This window comes from Ammospiza caudacuta, chromosome 25, assembly GCF_027887145.1.
Source record: "Ammospiza caudacuta isolate bAmmCau1 chromosome 25, bAmmCau1.pri, whole genome shotgun sequence".
Lineage (NCBI taxonomy): Eukaryota > Metazoa > Chordata > Aves > Passeriformes > Passerellidae > Ammospiza > Ammospiza caudacuta.
In genome coordinates, this window is record NC_080617.1 from 3,941,763 (window position 1) to 3,959,985 (window position 18,223).

Consider the following 18,223-nt stretch of genomic DNA (forward strand, 5'->3'; position numbering starts at 1 on the left):
AAAAGCTCTTTGTGTCAGCCGCCTTTGGTGCTGTGTGTGGAGTGTGGCTGAACACAGTGTGACCTGTGGGAGGGCGGCAGAGCTGCGCTGGGTGGGTCTGAGCCCTTGGAGCCTCGTGTGCTTTCCCAGCAAGGAGAATCAGCGGCGCTGGCCCTCGTGGAGCAGCGCCAGCCCTAACGGGGTGGATGAAATAAAAAAAAACCCACGTCATTCTACCACAGCCGGCCCTTCCCACGCTGCAGAGCCTGTTCTGGCACAGTGAAACCGCAGCTCAGCCTTTGGGTGTGTGTTTAGCTTGTTGCAGTGTCAGTGTATCCACGTCAAGGGTTGTTCTGTCTCAAAAGCACAGCCCAGCACCGCAATTCTTGAAAGGTTTGGGGCTCGGAGCAGCGTTTTCAGGCTGTTCTCTTGTACTTTGGTGGGCAGAGAAGTGGGACTCACCCGCTTCTGGATTAGGGGGAAGTGCTGCAGAGCTGTCACTGACCAACACCACTCGGGTTTTCCCTGCCTTTCGATCTGCATCCGTGGAAGGAGCTACACACGTCTGGACAGTGCAGAAAGCTCTGGTGGTATTTTAGAGCACTTACTCCCACACTCCGCATTAATTAGTTTGAATAACGGCTTTGTGCTGGGCCGTCTTGATATTCAACGAAAAAGAAAATAAAATTCAAGGGCCCCTAAAAAATTAATTCAAGGGGCTACTAAAAAGATAATTCAAGGGGCTACTAAAACCAAGAGCATCTCGCGCTTTTCCGTGGAAATGATCCTTTCCCATGCCTGCCGAGCCCAGCGTTCCCCCTCTCAGTCCCCCTTTCCTTCCGGGAGGGGCCGCCCGCCTTCGGGCCGTGCCGTGCCGTGCCGTGCCGTGCCTCCCCCGTGCTCCGCATCCCTCCGCGCAGAACCCGCCCGGCCGCCGTCCGTGCCGGGCCAGGCCGCTCCCGCCGGTGCTCCCCGTTATTTCCGGCCGCTCCCGGGGCGATACCGGAGCGGCGGCGGGGGCGGCCCCGGGGGGGAGCCGCGCTCATCGCGTTGCGCAGCGGCCGGGACAGGCTCCGGCTGCCGGCCATGGACCAGTCGGTGGCCATCCAGGAGAGCCTGGCGGCGGGGGCGACCTGCCGGATCGTATCCTTCCATCGGCGCCGGGGTGGCGGTGCTGCCGCGCTCCCAGCTCCGGGCTGGCCCCGTCCCCTCCCTCCCGTTTGCTGCCGCTGCTTCCTCCCGCTGTCCCCGTTACTCCCAGCTCCGGCCTGTCCTCCCCGTGGCTCCCTCCGGGCAGCCCCCATCGTTCCAAGCTCCGGGCTGTCCCCATCGCTCGCTCCGGTTCGTCCCCGTCCCCTCCCTCCCGTTTGCTGCCGCTGCTCCCCCCGGCCGTTCCCGTTGCCCCCAGTTCCAGGCTGTCCCCGCGGCTCCCTCCGGGCTGTCTCCATCGCTCCCAGCTCCGGGCTGTCTCCATTCCCTCCCTTCTGTTTGCTCCCGCTGCTCCCTCCCGCAGTCCCCGTAGTTCCCTCCGCTCCGTCCCCGCTTCCTCCGGTCCATCCCCGCTCCCTCCGTTCCCTCCCCGTTCCCCTCGCTCCATCCCCGCTCCCCCCGCTCCATCCCCGCTCCCTCCGCTCCATCCCCGCTCCCTCCGCTCCATCGCAGTTCCCCCCGCTCCCTCCCGCCGGTCCCCGCCCCGATCTCCGCTCTCCCCGCCGCGTCCCCGCTCCCGTTGCTGCCCCACGGTTCCTTGACCCGCGGCCCAGGCTGTGCAGGCGCTGCTGCCCTCGGGGGACAGCGTGGAGAGCCGGCTGCTGGGCCTGGTGGAGTGCCGCGGGCACCACGCGTGGGTACCGGAGCATGGGGCGGGCAGGGAAAGCACCCAGAGAGCTCAGGGGAGCCTCCTGAGATCCCCTTCCCATCCCAAGGGCTGCAGTCCAGTTTGAACATGGTGCCTTGATGCTATGGGTGCTCAGAGAAGCCCCATGAGCTGCTCTGCCCTGCAGACACATTATTTAAGCGATGGGGGAGCAGGTGGGTGGGCACTGAGTTCAGGAGTCGGTTTGGGATTTGCATGGGGCTGTGCGAGCCGGTGCTGCTGGGTGGGATGGATGTGGGTTTGTCTTTGTCAGACACGCAGAGCTGAGGAGGCTTTGCCCCCGTGCTGCCCTGTGCCTGCAGGATCTATGTGTACACCCACCGGCGGATGGCCATCACAGCTGAGGACGTCTGGCTGGAGAGAGTGATCCCCATCACTGATGAGTTTGCCGTGGAAGAAGGTACTGACACACTGTCAGTCCCAAAGACTGGGATGAAGGGGTTTGGTGTCCATATTCTGCTCTCCTGCTTCCTGAAATTTGCAATTTATTCTGCTGTCCTGCTTCCTGAAACTTGCAACCTATTCTGCCTTCACGTTTTTCAAGTTTGTTATCTTTGGTGAAAGTTGTGCACCACATGGCATTTCTGGCAGGGCCCTGTGAGGAGCAGAGTGCCTCTGTCCCACCAGGCCCCAGCCACAGCCCCTGCCCCCAGGTTTGTTCTGCCTGCCTCTGTTCCTGCAGGGAATATTTGGAGTTTGGAGAAGGATCAGTGTGGTTGGCAAATCTGTCGTTTTAGCTTTCAACTGAACTTTGTCTTACTTTTGCAGTTGTACTGGACAGTGACCTTCACGTCATTGGTGAGTTTTGTGGTTGCTTTAGTCCTGCATTACAGGTGCTCTGGGGCCTGGGCCAGCTCTGGGGCAGGACTGGGGGGTTCTTGGCCCCAGAGGAGGTGACTGAGGAGGGGTTGTGCCCTGCTGGGGCAGTTTCCATGCTGTTGGCCATTCTTACCTGCTGCTAATGAGCATTGCCAGCCCCATTCAACAAAGGGAACTAATTTTCCATATGTCTTTAAACTGCTGCTGGAAGATTCATTATTATCCCTGAACAAGCAGAACAAAAATATTATAAATTATAATTTTTGTATTTTAAGTGGCATTCTCATGTAAAACTTTGGAAAGCAAGATGGTAAGAAGGCATGGGGAGATGTTGCCAAGGGCTGCGTGCATGTGCACACAGACTGTGGCAGAGCTCAGTTTGTGAAGGTTTGTTGGGAGACACGCTCAGTTTGGGAAGGTTTGTCAGGAGACACGCTCAGTTTGGGAAAGTTTGTCATGAGACAAGCTCAATTTGGGAAGGTTTGTCAGGAGACGCTCTCAGTTTGGGAAAGTTTGTCATGAGACAAGCTCAGTTTGGGAAGGTTTGTCAGGAGACGCTCTCAGGTTTGTCAGCACGACCCACCGGAGTTTTCTCTCCCGGTGTCCGCAGGCTCGGACGTGACGGTGCAGATCGGCTCAGCGGACGATCGGCTCACAGTGCAGCTGCCCTTCGGCTCCCACACGCGCACCTTCCTGCAGGAGCTCAGCAGGTGCAGCGCAGGTACGAGCTCCTTGTGGATGGGTCGGGTCCCTTCGGGTGCAGCTGCGGCGTCTGTCTGTCCGTCCGTCCCTCCCTCTCCCTGCTGGAACTCGTTCAGCACTGCCGTGGCTCTCCATTCCCGGCCGTGAGCACCCCGGCAGCGACGCTGGGTGTTCCGGGGCCAGAGGCAGCGGCGGCTCCGCGGGCCCGAGCCCGGGCGGGCGCGGCTGCGGCTGCCGGGGGCGGATCGGGGCGGGCTGGGGCGGGCGCTGGGGCCGGGCCGGGGCCGGGGCACCGAGCTGCGGCGATGTCCGCGGGCGGGCGGCCCCGCCGAGGTGAGCGCGGGGACCCGCCGGGGTGGGTCTGTGTGTCCGTCTATCCGTCTGTCTGTCTGGGCGAGGAGGCGCGGCCGGGGCAGGGCTGAGTGCCCGCCCGGTGCTGCCGGAGCTCCGCGGCGCGGCCGGGGCCGAGAGGCGGCTCTGGGGCAGCTCCGGGACCGCTCCGGGGCCGCTCTGGGGCAGCTCCGCGGCAGCTCCGGGACCGCTCTGGAGCAGCTCCGCGGCAGCTCCGGGGCAGCTCCGCCGCGGGCAGCGGGCTCGGAGCTGCTGCCGGGCACTGACCGCCGGGGCTCCTCTGGTTTCGCCGCCCGGTGCCCGCCCTGTGCGCCCGGGTCGGCTCCGCCGGCTCTTCCGGCGCCTCCTCCGCTGGCCCCGCCGCTCCCCGGGCTCGGTGGTTTCCCGCTTTGCGAAGGTTCAGAGCTAAGGCAGTTCCTGGAAGTCAGTGTGGGGTTCAGAACCCGAATGTTGGCGTTTTGTTGTACCCTGCTGCTCTGGTTGCATGAAAGGCTAATCTAATTCCCCCCTTTGGATGCTAAGCATGAATCCTGTTTATCCAGGAGATATGATACGTTTTCCTGCTGTTCTGTAATATCACTGCACATATTTAGTATTAATGCCTCTATTATTGCTTGGATCTCATTTAACTGCAAATCCTGTGCAATGGAGACCTCCTGTAATCTCTGCATGTTGCTCTGCATTTCTGTGCTCAGTTCAATTATCGAACAAGGTCATTCCACTTCATAGTGCTACCATATAGATTCCTCTGGCTACAGAAATCTGTGGCTAAGTAGAAACATATCTAAAGGAAACAGCCTTTTTCCAAAGCTAATCTCTTTCTTAGGAGAATCCTACCTAAAGCTGATTTCTGCCCATCGGTTAGAATGTGAGGTGTGATGTAACTCTGATCTTTGGACCAGGTAGGAGTTGTGACAGCAGCAGGGTCACGCACCTTTCCATTCTGCAGTAATGCCTTGTGCACAATGGTGAGTGGCATGGTAGTAAAGCCTGGGAATCTGCTCTTTTCTTGGCACAAAAGTGACCATTGTCCATTGAGGTGAAGGTTCAGGTTGGTTCCTGTCACTGACTCTCAAGGGATGTTGCATGGCTGTTAGTGGGAGAGGCTGCAGAGATCCAAAGAGCAGTAATTGAACTCTCAACACCCATGGAGAAATTGCTGTGTCCCTGGAATGTGATGCCCACATTTCCAGTGCATCTCTGTGTGCTCCTGCTCAGTTCTGCTTGACTTGAGCTGTGTGATCTGCAGTGAGGTTTCAGTCATGTGCTCTGCTGCGTCCAGGCTCTGATAAATCCTCTTACACAGTCTATTCTCAGAAGGCTCCTGGGCAGAGGAGGTTATCCAGGCTGAGAATTTGGCCACTTCTTGTCATCTGGTTTGTGTCCCGAGGGCCTGGGTGAAGTACTGCAAGTTCTGTTTCTGTTGTGTGCTCGTGTTCTGCAGAATGTTCTGTGACAGCAATAACATCTTAATTTTTTCTGGGTTGTGTTCACTGGAGGAGAAGCTCAGCTGAATGCCTAGAACCCAACAGTCTTGACAATTTCTACATCATCCTTAGGTTTGTGTGCTGAGGAGCATGATTTTAAGATTGCTGGTTTTGCATCTCAAACACAGAGCCCTCCCGCAGAACCTTCTTTTTTAACTGTTATTTTGCAACTTGTAGGAGCAGAATATTGTAACTGAAACAAAGTGCTGAAAGACCGGTCAGATTTTGCTAAGGTAGTGTGATGTGTTTGGTGTCACTGCTGTGGTTAGTTGGATTTGTGTGGTAGCAGCCCTGTGACTGTTTTAGGAACGTGCAGTTGCTTTGGGGCAGATGTTTCTGCTGAGGTTCAGTGGCTCCCTGGTGTGACTCTTTATGGCCCTTGACACCTGTCCCTTGCTGGGTATTTGCAGATATACCCAGCAAGATAGGCAGAAACCCTTTAAATGGAACTCTGGGTTTTGGTTTTTTCCCCTTTCCCCCCCTTTCTTTGTACTTCCTGTCTTGCTTCAGAAAGGAAGAATCTGCTATTAACATAAATTTTTCAGATTCCTGGGGGTAAAGCTCTGGATTTTGTGCTGTTAAGTCCTGCAGCTTAGCTGTAAAGGAGAGGCAGCAGCAAGTTCTCCCACAGAGGACAGTGCTGCTCTCTGTGGCTCCTGTAGTTCCTTCCTCTGCTGCATCACCACACAACACTTGGGTCAGAGTAAGCTAAATCTGTCAGATAGCTGCAAGAGAGACTGTGGGGTACTTTGTTTTTCCACACACAAATCTAAATTATTTTCTGCCCACAGATTTTTTGCCAGTGTTTACATAAGCATGTTGATAAATGGAAGAACACTTTGTGTTTAAAGTGAAACTTTTTGTTGGTTGGTTTTTTGTTCTTTTCTCCTCTAGAAGTGGTTGGCTCTGAAGGTGTCAAACAAAATGGGAAAAAAGCTGCAGGCAGTCAGAGCTGTAGCCACGACAGCACTGATAGAAGCTCTCCCAGGTCAGTGCACAGAGGTGGGGTACTCTATAGAAGCTGTCAGCTTTTTAAAATGAGAATTTGCAGGTTTCAGTTAAAAGAGAAAAAAGTTCAGCATAAGCTTGATGTCAAAACATTAGTGGAAATTTCATTCCACTCCCTCTCCCTACAATCCTCCCTGTTTGGGCCTATTTTGGTTGTTTAGTGGGACAGGACCTGCTAGCATTGTTTATTTTTAATTCAGAGAGCTTTGGCTTAGAGCCACTGTGTCTCATAGATACACTCTTAAAATGTTACAGTTTGATTTTCCAGTTCCCAGGACTTTGTGGACCCTGATGCAAATCATTCAGAGTCTGTCCATGTGCTGTCCTTGGCACTGGTATGCTGCCCTTACATTTATACCATCCCATTGCTGCTGGGAATTCCCAAGCTGGGGCATTATTCCTTTGCAAAAGGAGTTTGCAGAGCCAGGAGACACAAAATAAAACCACCTCCACCTCCACCCACTCTGGGCAGAGTTGGAATATTTCCAGCAGAAGGTTTTATAAACAAACACAGCTCTTCATTCCTGGCTGAGGCACAGGGAGATGAGATTTGCCTCTCCTTGCTGCAGTAAGCAGGGAAGATGTTCAGTTTTTGTATCATTTTCCAGGTGTAAGGCCTGCTCTGCATCAACAGGCTGCACCAGGATGGTGAAAAGCATTTGTTATTTTAGTTAATTAAACTGGTTTTGTCTGGAGATCTCAGCCCTGCTACGAAATGCTCTTTTCAGTCTTCTTGGCTTATCCCAAATGTTACCTGCCTTTAGTGAACAGTCAGAAAAATGTGAATTAAGGCCTCAGTGGCAGAAATATGCTGGTTAGGGTGTGGGGATAGCCTGGGCTTCACCTGTGGTTTTGCTTTCATTTGCAGGCAAAACAAAGCCAAGCCTGAAGTGAGAACGGAGCAGGTCCGGGCCTCGCGTGTCATGGCTTCGAACAAGGCCTCAATCTTATCAGAGCCAAAGTTTGGGCTCAGAGATACTATTGTTAAATCCCAGCTTTTACAAATGCAGGACTCCTACACACACATCCAGAACTACAGGTAATGAGCATTCCTGAGAAGAACTTATTTTGTGGGCTGTAACTGAGCACAGACTGTCGGAATAACTCATCTGTTGTTTCGTCCTGTGTCCCCACAAACAGAAAATTCCGTAGAAAAGTATAATCCATACTTTCCAGAACAGTTTTGTTTCCACCTTTAGATGTGAGCAGAGCAGAATTTCATTCCTGTCTCATTCTTCATGGTTCTTGTGGAGGAAATGCCCTTTTTGAAATCACTTTATTTTGGTGCTTTTTTTAGACAGTGTCTGGAAATGCATCCAGCCTTTTCCCTCTCCATTTCTGTCCAATGCTTATCCATGTAGTTGTTCCAACAAGCTCATAAGAAAGAGCTCGAATGAAATACATAATTAGGACCAAAACTTTACTGTGTTTGAAATCATTTTATGCATCTCAGTCTGCGAATTTATCATTTCAAGCTGCTACTGCACAGAAATTTATCATTTCAAGCTGCACCCTCCTACAGCCTTATTTCTGTTTTTTCTTTAACACTTTGTGTATAACAACACGTCCTTCTGTTAAAATACATCTGTAAAGGTGCAGCTGTAGTTAGATAATTTTAGGGATTTAAACTTTGTCACCTTTCTTAATTTTCCCTGGCAACACATTAGTTATATAGAACTATATTAGTTATATATATATATATATATATATATATATATATATATATATATATATATATATGGTTATATATATATATATGGTTGTATATATATATATAACCATAAATATGTTTTTTATGGTTAAATATAATATGGTTCTATTTATTAAACATAATATGGTTAATAAACAAACTGGTTAATAGCTGTGCTGTTTCCTGGGATAATAATTTTAGAGATTTAAACAATGTCACCTTTCTTAATTTTCCCTGGCAACACGTTAGTCATATAGAACATTATTTATGGTTAATAAACATAATATGGTGAATAAGGAATAAGTTATATATAGTTATATATAAATATATAAATATACATATACATATATATACATATAACAATAAATATGGTTACTTATGGTTAAATATAATATGGTTATATTTATTAAACCTAATAAATAATAAACAAACTGGTTAACAGCAGTGCTGTTTGCTGGGCTCTGCAGGGAGTTTTCTCTCCCAGTTTGCAGCTCTGGGGTGCTGTCACTGTCTTTGCAGGGTTTTTGTGGGCACATACAACGTGAATGGGCAGTCACCCACGGAGAGCCTGCAGCCCTGGCTGAGGTGTGATGCTGAGCCTCCAGACATTTACTGTGTGGGGTGAGTGTCTGTCCCTGGCCACCCTCGCTGACCTGGGCTCTGCAGGAGGGTCTGTCACCCAGAGGAGCTCAGCCAGGACGCCACAGGAATGTTGGCACTGGTGCAGTGCATGCACAGATCCAGGGTGGGTGTGTCACAGCCTGTGAGGGTTGTTGGTCTGGTAGGGTTTGGCCTCTCAGTGTTGCAAAATCCTTAATGCCATCTGATGTAATAATGACAGCAATTGAGCTTTACATTTGACATACATCTACAATCAGCGAAACTAAATTTGAGTTTTCAGTTATGAATTTAGTGAGTATAAGCTGATTTAGTTCTTTCCCAGAGAAGGGGTTGGAGAGCTATAAACAAGTGCATGCATCCATGGGTTCCTTCCTCTAACACAGTTTCCAGGAGCTTGATCTGACTAAAGAAGCCTTCTTTTTCAATGACACACCGAAGGAAGAAGAATGGTTTAAAGCTGTAACTGATAGTCTTCACCCAGATGCCAAATATGCAAAGGTAAATGTGGCTTTTGGGGAGGTTTGAGTGTGGAATCGTTTCCCACTTTTCCCACTCTTTCCCCTTTGCTTTCTCTTGTTCCCAATGCTGTGTCTTCAGAGGCTGTGCAGGTTTTTTAGGTGGTGAGGCAGGGGCAGGATGGGGAACAGAGCCCGGCTTCCCTACTTAAAGGGAGCTCCTGCTGTCTTGGGGAAGGAGAATAGGAAGTTCTGTACCTTCTTCCATGTCTGCCTACAGTGTGTGGTGGAATGAATTGTGAAGGTATTTTGGTAGGAATACTGCTTTTGTTTTGGCTCCTGCTCCATAGGTCTGCTTCATCTCTTGTCTCTGTTGTTGACGGGAATTTCCTCCCATGTGTCTGTGCTGTAGCTCTTGCTTTGGGCTTCAACTTCCTCCACTGATGCTGCTCCCAGCTCCTTCCTGTTGCTCCCAGCTCCTTCCAAATGTGCTCTTGGGGGCCTGTGCCCTGGATGATCCTGAAACTTCCTCTTTGGTGACCCATGTTGTGGATGGATGTGCCTTCTCTCAGCACACCTCTTCCACTGCAGCATGGAATGGACTGGGTGTGTTTTTCAGGTGAAGCTTGTGAGGCTGGTGGGGATCATGCTCCTGCTGTATGTGAAGGCAGAACTGGCTCTGAACATCTCTGAGGTGGAAGTTGAGACTGTGGGGACTGGAATCATGGGGAGGATGGTAAGAATGGCAAATAAAAAGGGGTGAGATTTGGAAGAGCCCCTCTCCTTGGATGCATGGTTATTTCTCCAGCTAAGGGCTGATTCTAGAAGCAGAGAGTCCTATCCCCATGCCAGCTCAGGGCACTGCCAGCTGTGCACCAATGTTCAAAGCAATCACTAATTAGCATTTTCAGCCTATTCCTTCCTCTGGAATTAAACACTCTGCCTCAAAATCTTCTGGCTTGTCCACTGCTAGTAACTCATCTGCTGTGTAGAAGCTTCTGATTAATATCTTCATCTTTCTCTTTCAGGGTAACAAAGGTGGTGTTGCCATCAGGTTTAAATTCCACAACACCAGCGTGTGCATTGTGAACTCTCACCTGGCAGCTCACACGGAGGAATACGAGCGGAGGAACCAGGACTTCAAGGACATCTGCTCCAGGATGCAGTTCTGCCAGTCTGACCCAAACCTGCCCCCTCTCACTATTGGCAAGCACGAGTATGCTTCCCCTCTGCCTGGGGGAGTGATGGGATGTGCAAGGGAGCACTCTGAGAATGTGCTGGGGGGTGAGGAGGGGGCCCAGTGCCATAAACCTCAGCTGGAGGGGCCACGGAAGCTTTACCTGGTTTGGACAGGTCACTTGTCACCTTATGCTCTCCCCAAACCTTGTTTTATTCTCAAGCCTGGAGTGGGGATAGGGCAGGAATAAGCACTGACTTCCCCAGCTGTGGGATTCAGTCACTGTGGAGCAATAACAGCACCAGTTATGAAGGAATAGTGACAAACATGCAGAACAGTGATTAATAATGGCAAAAATTGAAAAGGTAGCTTCTCTTTTAAATTTCCACTGTTGTGATTCCTGATGAGAGCAGCTCAGCAGAGGGGTGTCACTTGTCACCTTATGCTTTCCCAAAACCTTGTTTTATTTTCAAGCCTGGAGTGGGGATGGGGCAGGAATAAGCACTGACTTCCCCAGCTGTGGGATTCAGTCCCTGTGGAGCAATAACAGCAGCAGTCATGAAAGGATGGTGACAAGCATGCAGAACGGTGCTAAATAATGGCAAAACCAGAAAAGATAGCTTTTCTCTTAAGTTTCCACTGTTGTGATTCCTGATGAGAGCAGCTCAGCAGAGGGGTGTCACTTGTTACCTAGTGCTCTCCCAAACCTTGTTTTATTCTCAAGCCTGGAGTGGGGATGGGGCAGGAATAAGCACTGACTTCCTCAGCTGTGGGATTCAGTCACTGTGGAATAATAACTACAATAATAACTACACCAGTTATGAAGGGATAGTGACAAACATGCAGAACAGTGATTAATAATGGCAAAAATATAAAAGGTAGCTTCTCTTTATTTTAAATTTCCACTGTTATTATTCCTGATGAGAGCAGCTCAGCAGAGGGGTGTCACTTGTCACCTTATGCTCTCCCAAGCCTTGTTTCATTCTCAGGCCTGGAGTGAGGATGGGGCAGGAATAAGCACTGACTTCCCCAGCTGTGGGATTCAGTCACTGTGAAGCAATAACAGCACCAAAGTGATTAATAATGGCAAAAATACAAAAGGTAGCTTCTCTTTTAAGTTTCCACTGTTGTTATTCCTGATGAGAGCAGCTCAGCAGAGGGGTTGTGATGGGAAGAGCCCCAGAGCTGCAGAGTGGAGCTGCTGTCCATGGCTGAGCCCTGGGGCAGCTTCAGGCCTCTGCACATTGTGGTTTATGTTCTCTTTCAGTGTCATCCTGTGGCTGGGGGACCTCAACTACCGTCTGGAGGAGCTGGATGTGGCAAAAGTGAAGCAGCTTGTAGAGGAGAAAGCATTTCCAGAGCTTTGCCAGTATGACCAGGTACTGCTGTCCCACCTGCACATGGTGCTGAGGGTGCTCGGTACAAACCACACAACTCCTTGGCCTTTTCTGTGCTCATTGTCTCCCTTTACTCCAAATGGAAATTGTGCTTGAGATTATCTAAAATTAAGGTTTTAATCTTTTCTTTTGTAGCTGAAGAGGCAAATGAAGGCAAATGCAGCCTTTGAAGGCTTCACAGAAGGAGAGATCTCTTTCCAGCCAACATACAAGTATGATGCTGGCTGTGATGACTGGGACACAAGGTACAGTGATTGTCTCAGATGTGATGTACAAATGGCTGATGTTATCACTGAGGGAAGTAAAAACAAGGCTAAAAAGTATTGCAGGTCTAATGGCTGTAAATAGGAACAGTTCTGAAATTATTTCTGGTTCTCTCCCTTCACTCCAAAATTCATCTCCTGTTTACATCTATTTACCTTGTTTTTCTCCTACAGCTATTTGTCAGATATTCCTAATATTTTTTCCCAGTAATAATCCTGTTAGGTTTCCTCTTAGAGGTAATTTATTAACAAAGTTAATGAATCCTTTTAGCTAGTTTAATTCTTTTTTAGTTTGTTGGGTTTTTTCCCAAGCAAAATATTTAGGATCTCATTTTTGCTGCTCTCTGCTGTACCTGCTCAGGTGGGACCAGCCAGGGTTGATGTGAAATTAACTGTGCTCCTCTTCAAAAGCCTGTGAGAACCATCATTCCTGTAATGCTCTATACACAGAGCAGTTCCTCTAAGCAAACCAGAAACTTCAGCTGCAAGTGCAGAAACCAAATCTGTGCAGCTGTCAGTGAAAACAATAAATGCAGAGCCTGAGTTCTTATTTTTCATGGCTCTCATGGTCAAAAATACCTGAGTATTGCTTGTATGTTAATTGTACCTTGCACCTTTGAAGAAGTGGGAAGTAAAGCATGAGCTAGAGATACCTTAGTAGACATTCAGAGGTAGAGTGTCTACTTATACTGTACACTCAAAACTTTTTATATCTATGTGAAGAAACTGTTAAAAATACCACTTTGATAGAGAGTGAGCTCCAGCCATGGGAGGAAAGCTCTGGGTGAGCAGAGTTCTGCCCAGTGTTGTTACTGTGCCTGAAAATGGTGATTTTCCCCCTGTTTTAGTGAGAAGTGTCGTGTTCCAGCCTGGTGTGACCGGATCCTCTGGAAAGGGCAGAACATTGCCCAGCTGAGCTATCGCAGCCACATGGCTCTGAAGCTCAGTGACCACAAACCAGTGAGCTCTGTGTTTGACATTGGGGTAAGTTTGTCAGTGCTGGATGAGGTAGCTCTGCTGGCCTCGTTCCCTGCGTGCTGATTTCTCTCTCCTGCTTTTGTGGCATCCACAGGGAACAATGGCTTGAAAGGTGGGCTGGATCAGATATGGAGATGAGATTGTTGACCACACTGAGCAAGGGTTGTGTAAATGATACTGCAGTTAAGCCTGAATATTTGCCAGTGTTCTTTGGGAACACAGTAGTGTCTTATCAAACATCTTATTTTTTCTGAGGGGAAAAAAAAGGTTGATCTAGTAGTGACTGAGTGACTCTTGTTGCTTATGGCAAAGTTCTTTTACTGTTGGATCATGAGAAGATGTTGGAGATTAGTGCTCCAAACAGCTCTGCCCATTCCCTGTGTTGTACACCCCAGCGTGCTGCCAAAATCAAATGATTTCCCATGTTTGCAGCTGTGCTCCAGCTGTCCTGCAGAGGCACAGCCAGTGCTGGCTGGTGCAGTGTGTGTCCTTTGCAGGTGAAGGTTGTGAACGAGGAGCTGTACAGAAAAGCCTTTGAGGAAATCGTGCGCTCCCTGGACAAGCTGGAGAATGCCAACATCCCCTCGGTGACACTGTCCCGCAGAGAGGTAGGGCATGGCCATGTGCCAGCACTCCCTGAGGGAACTGAGCAACCCCAGACCCCAGCAGATCCTAGACCCTTGGGTCTGGTTCCAAAAAGTGGAATATTTTGACTTCCAGCTGCTCTCTGTTTGCAAGCCCTAGGAATGTTTGCTCCTGTTTAGATGCTGTGAGTTCCATTCACAGTCCAGGGCTGAAACACAAGGTGTGTCATTCCCTGAGGTGGGAAGAGAGAAAGTAAAAAGGTGGTTTGTGACCCTTGCTCTGACTTGTGCTTTCAAACATGAAATGTAAAATTGTAAGGGTCTGGACAAGGTCACAAACCAGCATTTGCTTTGTGTGTTGGGACCATAAAGATAAGCCCAGGAGACTTTTGAGGCCACAGCTATCTCATTCTCAATTTTATTGTAGTTATTTGAGGGCAGCATTTGTTTCAAAGGGCCCCCTGATGGAGAGGACTTTGGCATTCAGAGTATGCACGTGTGATCCTCTGCAGTCCTGGAGGAGATGGGGTGGGAGCAAGGGGTTAATCTGCTTGTTTTACTACTTAATAATTAAACCACAGAACAGGAATTGCTGCTCCAGCAAGGTGGAATTGGCTGATGATGCTGACTGACATTTGTTTCTAGATCCATTTTAAGGATGTTAAATACATGAAGCTGCAGGTAGAGAGGTTCACAATCCGCAATGGCCAAGTGCCCTGCCAGTTTGAATTTATCAGCAAACCAGATGAGAAGACCTACTGCAAGGAGTGGCTGACTGCTAATCCCTGCAAGGGCTTCTTGCTCTCAGGTGAGCTGCTCCTTTTGTCTCATGTTCATGAGCTGATGTTGTCCCCTTCTGGCTCAGTTCCCTCCACACTTCTGGGAGTGCTGTGCCTCTTTGCAGGCTCTTGGTTTCATGCTGCTTGTGACTGAGTCTGGGCTTTTTATCATCTTCTGGCAGATGCTGAGATCACAGTTGAGCTGGAGGTGTTTGTTAATAAATCAACAGCTACTCGCTTGAACTCTGGAGAGGAAAAACTTGAAGATATCTTGGTCTTGCATCTTGTCAGAGGGAAGGATTATTTTCTATCCGTAACAGGCAACTATTTGCCAAGTTGCTTTGGCTCTCCCATCCACACACTGTGTTACATGAGGGAACCAATCCAGGACATGTCAGCAGAATCCATTCGGAGACTTGTGAGTTAAAGACAAGATTCCCTTCCAAACACACCAGAGCATTAAAACTAGATGCTAAGGCCTGTCTGTTTTTATTAAGAAGTCTCAATTCTCAGGTATAAGCTTTGTGAAGTATTTTTGCCGAGTTGAATAAGAGCTTGGCTAGCTACCTTTTGTTTGTCTCCCTCCTGCCCACACTGCCCTCCCTCAGACCCTGATGCCAGTAGACATGAGTGATGAATCTGTTGAGGATGAAAGGCCCATGGACATCCCAAAAGAGCTGTGGATGATGGTGGATCACTTGAACCGCAACGCTTCCCAGCAGGTTGGCACTGGAAACACAGAATGACATGTTTGCATTGGGTTAAGCTTTGAAGAAGATACTGGTCATAGCAATCACCATGAGCTGGGTGTGTTTGGCCAAAGGCCATGGGGGATAAGGGGTCCTGATGCCCCAGGTAGTAATGTTTGGTGCTAGTGATCATGTCTGTGTGTCCAAGTATCATCAAATTGGTGGTACCAGCAATTTGGAGAGAATTTCCAGGCAGATTATAAGGACACTGCTCTATTTACACACAATTCTTCTATTTTCCTTGGACTGACACAGGGTTTTCTTTGCAGGAGGACCTGTTTCAGCAGCCAGGCCTCAGATCTGAATTTGAGCAAATCCGAGACTGTTTGGACACGGGAATGTACGATACTTTCTGTATCCTTTCACACTGATATCCAGGAAGGCTCACCATGCCAGAGTGCCAAAACTGAGAGAGGTTTTTAAGCTGCTGTCTCTGCATTTCCTTGTGGCTCTGTGTCATCCTCTGCTGAGTGCTGGCAGTGCTGGCAATGTCAGTGAATGACCCAAGTGCCCAACAGCTCTTGTTGAGGCCAGGGGTTCAACCCAAAGCTATGAGCTGTGGGCAGAGTTCTGGGACACCTAACCCAAAGTTCATTTGTGTTTCAGCAGAAATAGGACCAGCCTAGGTCATGCTGTGCTCTTCCTTAACCACTGGGTCAGTGGGCAGCAACCACTCAGTGGCAGAGGCCCTGCTGCTGTTCCTGGAGAGCCTCCCTGAGCCTGTCATCTGCTGCAGGTTCTACAGCTCCTGCCTGGAGAGCGCCAGCAACTACAGCCAGAGCTGCCAGGTACTGCTGGCTGCCTCAGGGACCTGCTCCAGTGCAGAGGGAGGGCAGCAAAGTGGCCTCTGGTGACACCAATTCCATGGGGAGGGCAGCAAAGTGGCCTTTGGTGACACCAGTCCCAAAGGGAGGGCAGCAAAGTGGCCTCTGGTGACACCAGTCCCAAAGGGAGGGCAGCAAAGTGGCCTCTGGTGACACCAATTCCATGGGGAGGGCAGCAAAGTGGCCTTTGGTGACACCAGTCCCAAAGGGAGGGCAGCAAAGTGGCCTCAGTGACACCAATTCCATGGGGAGGGCAGCAAAGTGGCCTCTGCTACACCAGTCACCCATTTTTACTTTCAGTAACTTAATCCTCTCTTAATAAAAATTATCTGGAACTGGTGATTTTAGGGTATAAAGAGCTGTTGGCACCTGCAGCCAGGGGGGTTTTGGGGGCAGCTGCAGCTGGAAGGCATTGCTGTGCCTGCAATGTAAATGTTGGAGTTTTTCCCTCCTCAGATTATCTCTGATCTACCAATGCTCCATAAAAATGTGGGTTTTTTCCCTCCTCAAATTATCTCTGACCTGCCAGTGCTCCATAAAAATGTGGGTTTTTTTTTCCCCTCCTCAGATTATCGCTGACCTGCCAGTGTTCCACAGAAATGTGTTTGAGTATCTGATGGCGTTTCTACGAGAGCTACTGAAGAACTCAGGGAAAAACCATTTGGATGTGAATATTCTTGGTAAGGCCTGCAAAAATCTTCCTGTTCAGAGGGGCTGCACAAAACAATTCATTTCTGGGTGCAGTGGTGGCTTGTAGTGCTTTGAACCTTTTTTTATTAGCAAACAGTCCACAGAAAAGCAGGAATCTGGGAATTAACACAGAGATGTGGGGTGTGAAAAAAGCCAATCGCTTCTTTTTAAAATTTTAAAAGTTTAATAGTAATAAAATGGTTATAAAATAGTAATACAATTAGAGTAGTAATAATTTGGACAATTTGAATTAGGACAATATGAGACAATAGAAACAAAGAGTTATGGATGTCCAGGTACATTTTCTGGGCAGCACAAGCCTGAAAAAGGACCCACGTTAACAGAGGATTAACCCTTAAAAACAACAACCTGTTGCATATTCATACACCTCATACATGATGCATAAATTCCATTCAAACACAGGATTCTGTCTGGTCAGTGCCAACTTCTTCCTCATAATCCTGACAGCCTCTTCAGGGCTGAGTGAGGCAGGAAGAAGTTTGTTTCCCCTGATAATGGGGCAATAAATTCTCTTTCTCTGAAAGATTGATGTGTCCTGTGGCTGCTATCTTGCTGCCAGTCCTTTCTTTAGAAAAAAAGTATCCTACATAACATGGTTTCCATTTTAACATTTTGTTATAACCTAAAATTATATTTAACACACTACTTAAGAGAATTAATACAGTATCACTTTCTAACACAACACATGTAATATTCATTTTAATATTTGCCAAAAGCCAATGATAAAATATGCATTTTTTACATCTAAAACTATGTTTAACACACTACTTAGTAGAATTAATACAGCATAACTTCCTAACACAACACATATAATATTCATTTTAATATTTGCAAGAAGCCAATGATAAAATACAAATTTTTCACACTGGGAAGAGAGCCTGGCTCGGGATCAAGGCAGGATAAAGCTGATAATTCCCATGTGAAAAGTGTATATTATGTGGTTCTATGCAGATATTTACTATAAGTATTGTGTTGTATTGATTAGTAGTGCTGTATTAACATTTTAATAGCATGGTAAATGTAGTTTTGTAGTTAAAAGGTAACTTTTGTAGTTAAAATAGGACCTGTCTTTTCACTGGCACACAGTGAGAGCAGGACATCCAGGGATCCTGGTGTGAAAAACGCCAATCACATGTTTTTAAAAATTTAAAAGTTTAATAGTAATAAAATGGTTATAAAAATAGTAATACAATTAGAGTAATAATAATTTGGACAATTAGGATTTAGGACAATATGAGACAATAGAAACAAAGAGTTACGGACGTCCGTAACACACTACTTAAGAGAATTAACACAGCATAACTTTCTAACACAACACATACAATATTCACTTGAATATTTGCCAAAATCCAATGATAAAATATGCATTTTTTTTCACATTTCTGTGCTTTCCCCACAGCCAGCGTGTTCGGGGGGTTGTTACTGCGGCCTCCTCCCGGCCACCCCACGCCCGACATCGCCGAGAAGAGGAAAGCTCAGCAATTTATCCAACAATTCCTCGTCAGGGAAGAGGATTTGCCATGACACAGTTCTATCTGACTTGTAGACACTGAATTACTGTAAAAAAAATATTTTTTTGTACATTATACCGGCACTTTTTTTTTTTGATATCACGGTGTTTTATACAATCTGTTGCTTTCGAAGATCAGGCAGTTTTGACACCTGATTACGCTGTAAAGTACATGAAGCTTCCCAATAAGCTGTATGTAGACGAGATTAAAAAAAAAAAAAAAAAAAAAACAACCCACGAGAGGCGATATTTACACTGTATTT

At 48.1% G+C, this 18,223-nt stretch overlaps 1 protein-coding gene across 3 annotated transcripts; it reads left to right on the forward strand.

The window, feature by feature from the left end:
- The first annotated feature begins 902 nt into the window (after positions 1-902).
- On the forward strand, positions 903-18,194 carry INPP5B (inositol polyphosphate-5-phosphatase B). Of its 3 annotated transcripts, none has more exons than XM_058819722.1 (22): positions 903-1,122; positions 1,743-1,822; positions 2,158-2,255; positions 2,624-2,653; positions 3,285-3,395; positions 6,109-6,202; positions 7,091-7,261; positions 8,432-8,533; positions 8,917-9,031; positions 9,608-9,724; positions 10,017-10,204; positions 11,433-11,544; positions 11,698-11,807; positions 12,674-12,809; positions 13,301-13,411; positions 14,033-14,195; positions 14,349-14,584; positions 14,775-14,888; positions 15,185-15,269; positions 15,576-15,703; positions 16,308-16,419; positions 17,850-18,194. In XM_058819722.1, exons 1-22 carry the CDS (start codon positions 1,066-1,068, stop codon positions 17,972-17,974), a joined length of 2,595 nt encoding a protein of 864 aa, XP_058675705.1. In that variant the 5' UTR covers positions 903-1,065; the 3' UTR covers positions 17,975-18,194. The 3 variants fall into 3 exon arrangements, with proteins under 3 accessions (XP_058675705.1, XP_058675706.1, XP_058675707.1); XM_058819723.1 differs by having other exon boundaries at positions 6,112-6,202; XM_058819724.1 differs by lacking the exons at positions 903-1,122; positions 1,743-1,822 and adding an exon at positions 1,917-2,010.
- Positions 18,195-18,223: the final 29 nt, after the last annotated feature.

Excerpts from the sequence above, each read along its gene's own strand:
- INPP5B (XM_058819722.1), top strand. The coding sequence starts at position 1,066 with ATGGACCAGTCGGTGGCCATCCAGGAGAGCCTGGCGGCGGGGGCGACC. Across the intron at positions 7,262-8,431 it reads ACACACATCCAGAACTACAG|GGTTTTTGTGGGCACATACA; the intron begins GTAATGAGCATT and ends CTGTCTTTGCAG. Across the intron at positions 10,205-11,432 it reads CTCACTATTGGCAAGCACGA|TGTCATCCTGTGGCTGGGGG; the intron begins GTATGCTTCCCC and ends GTTCTCTTTCAG.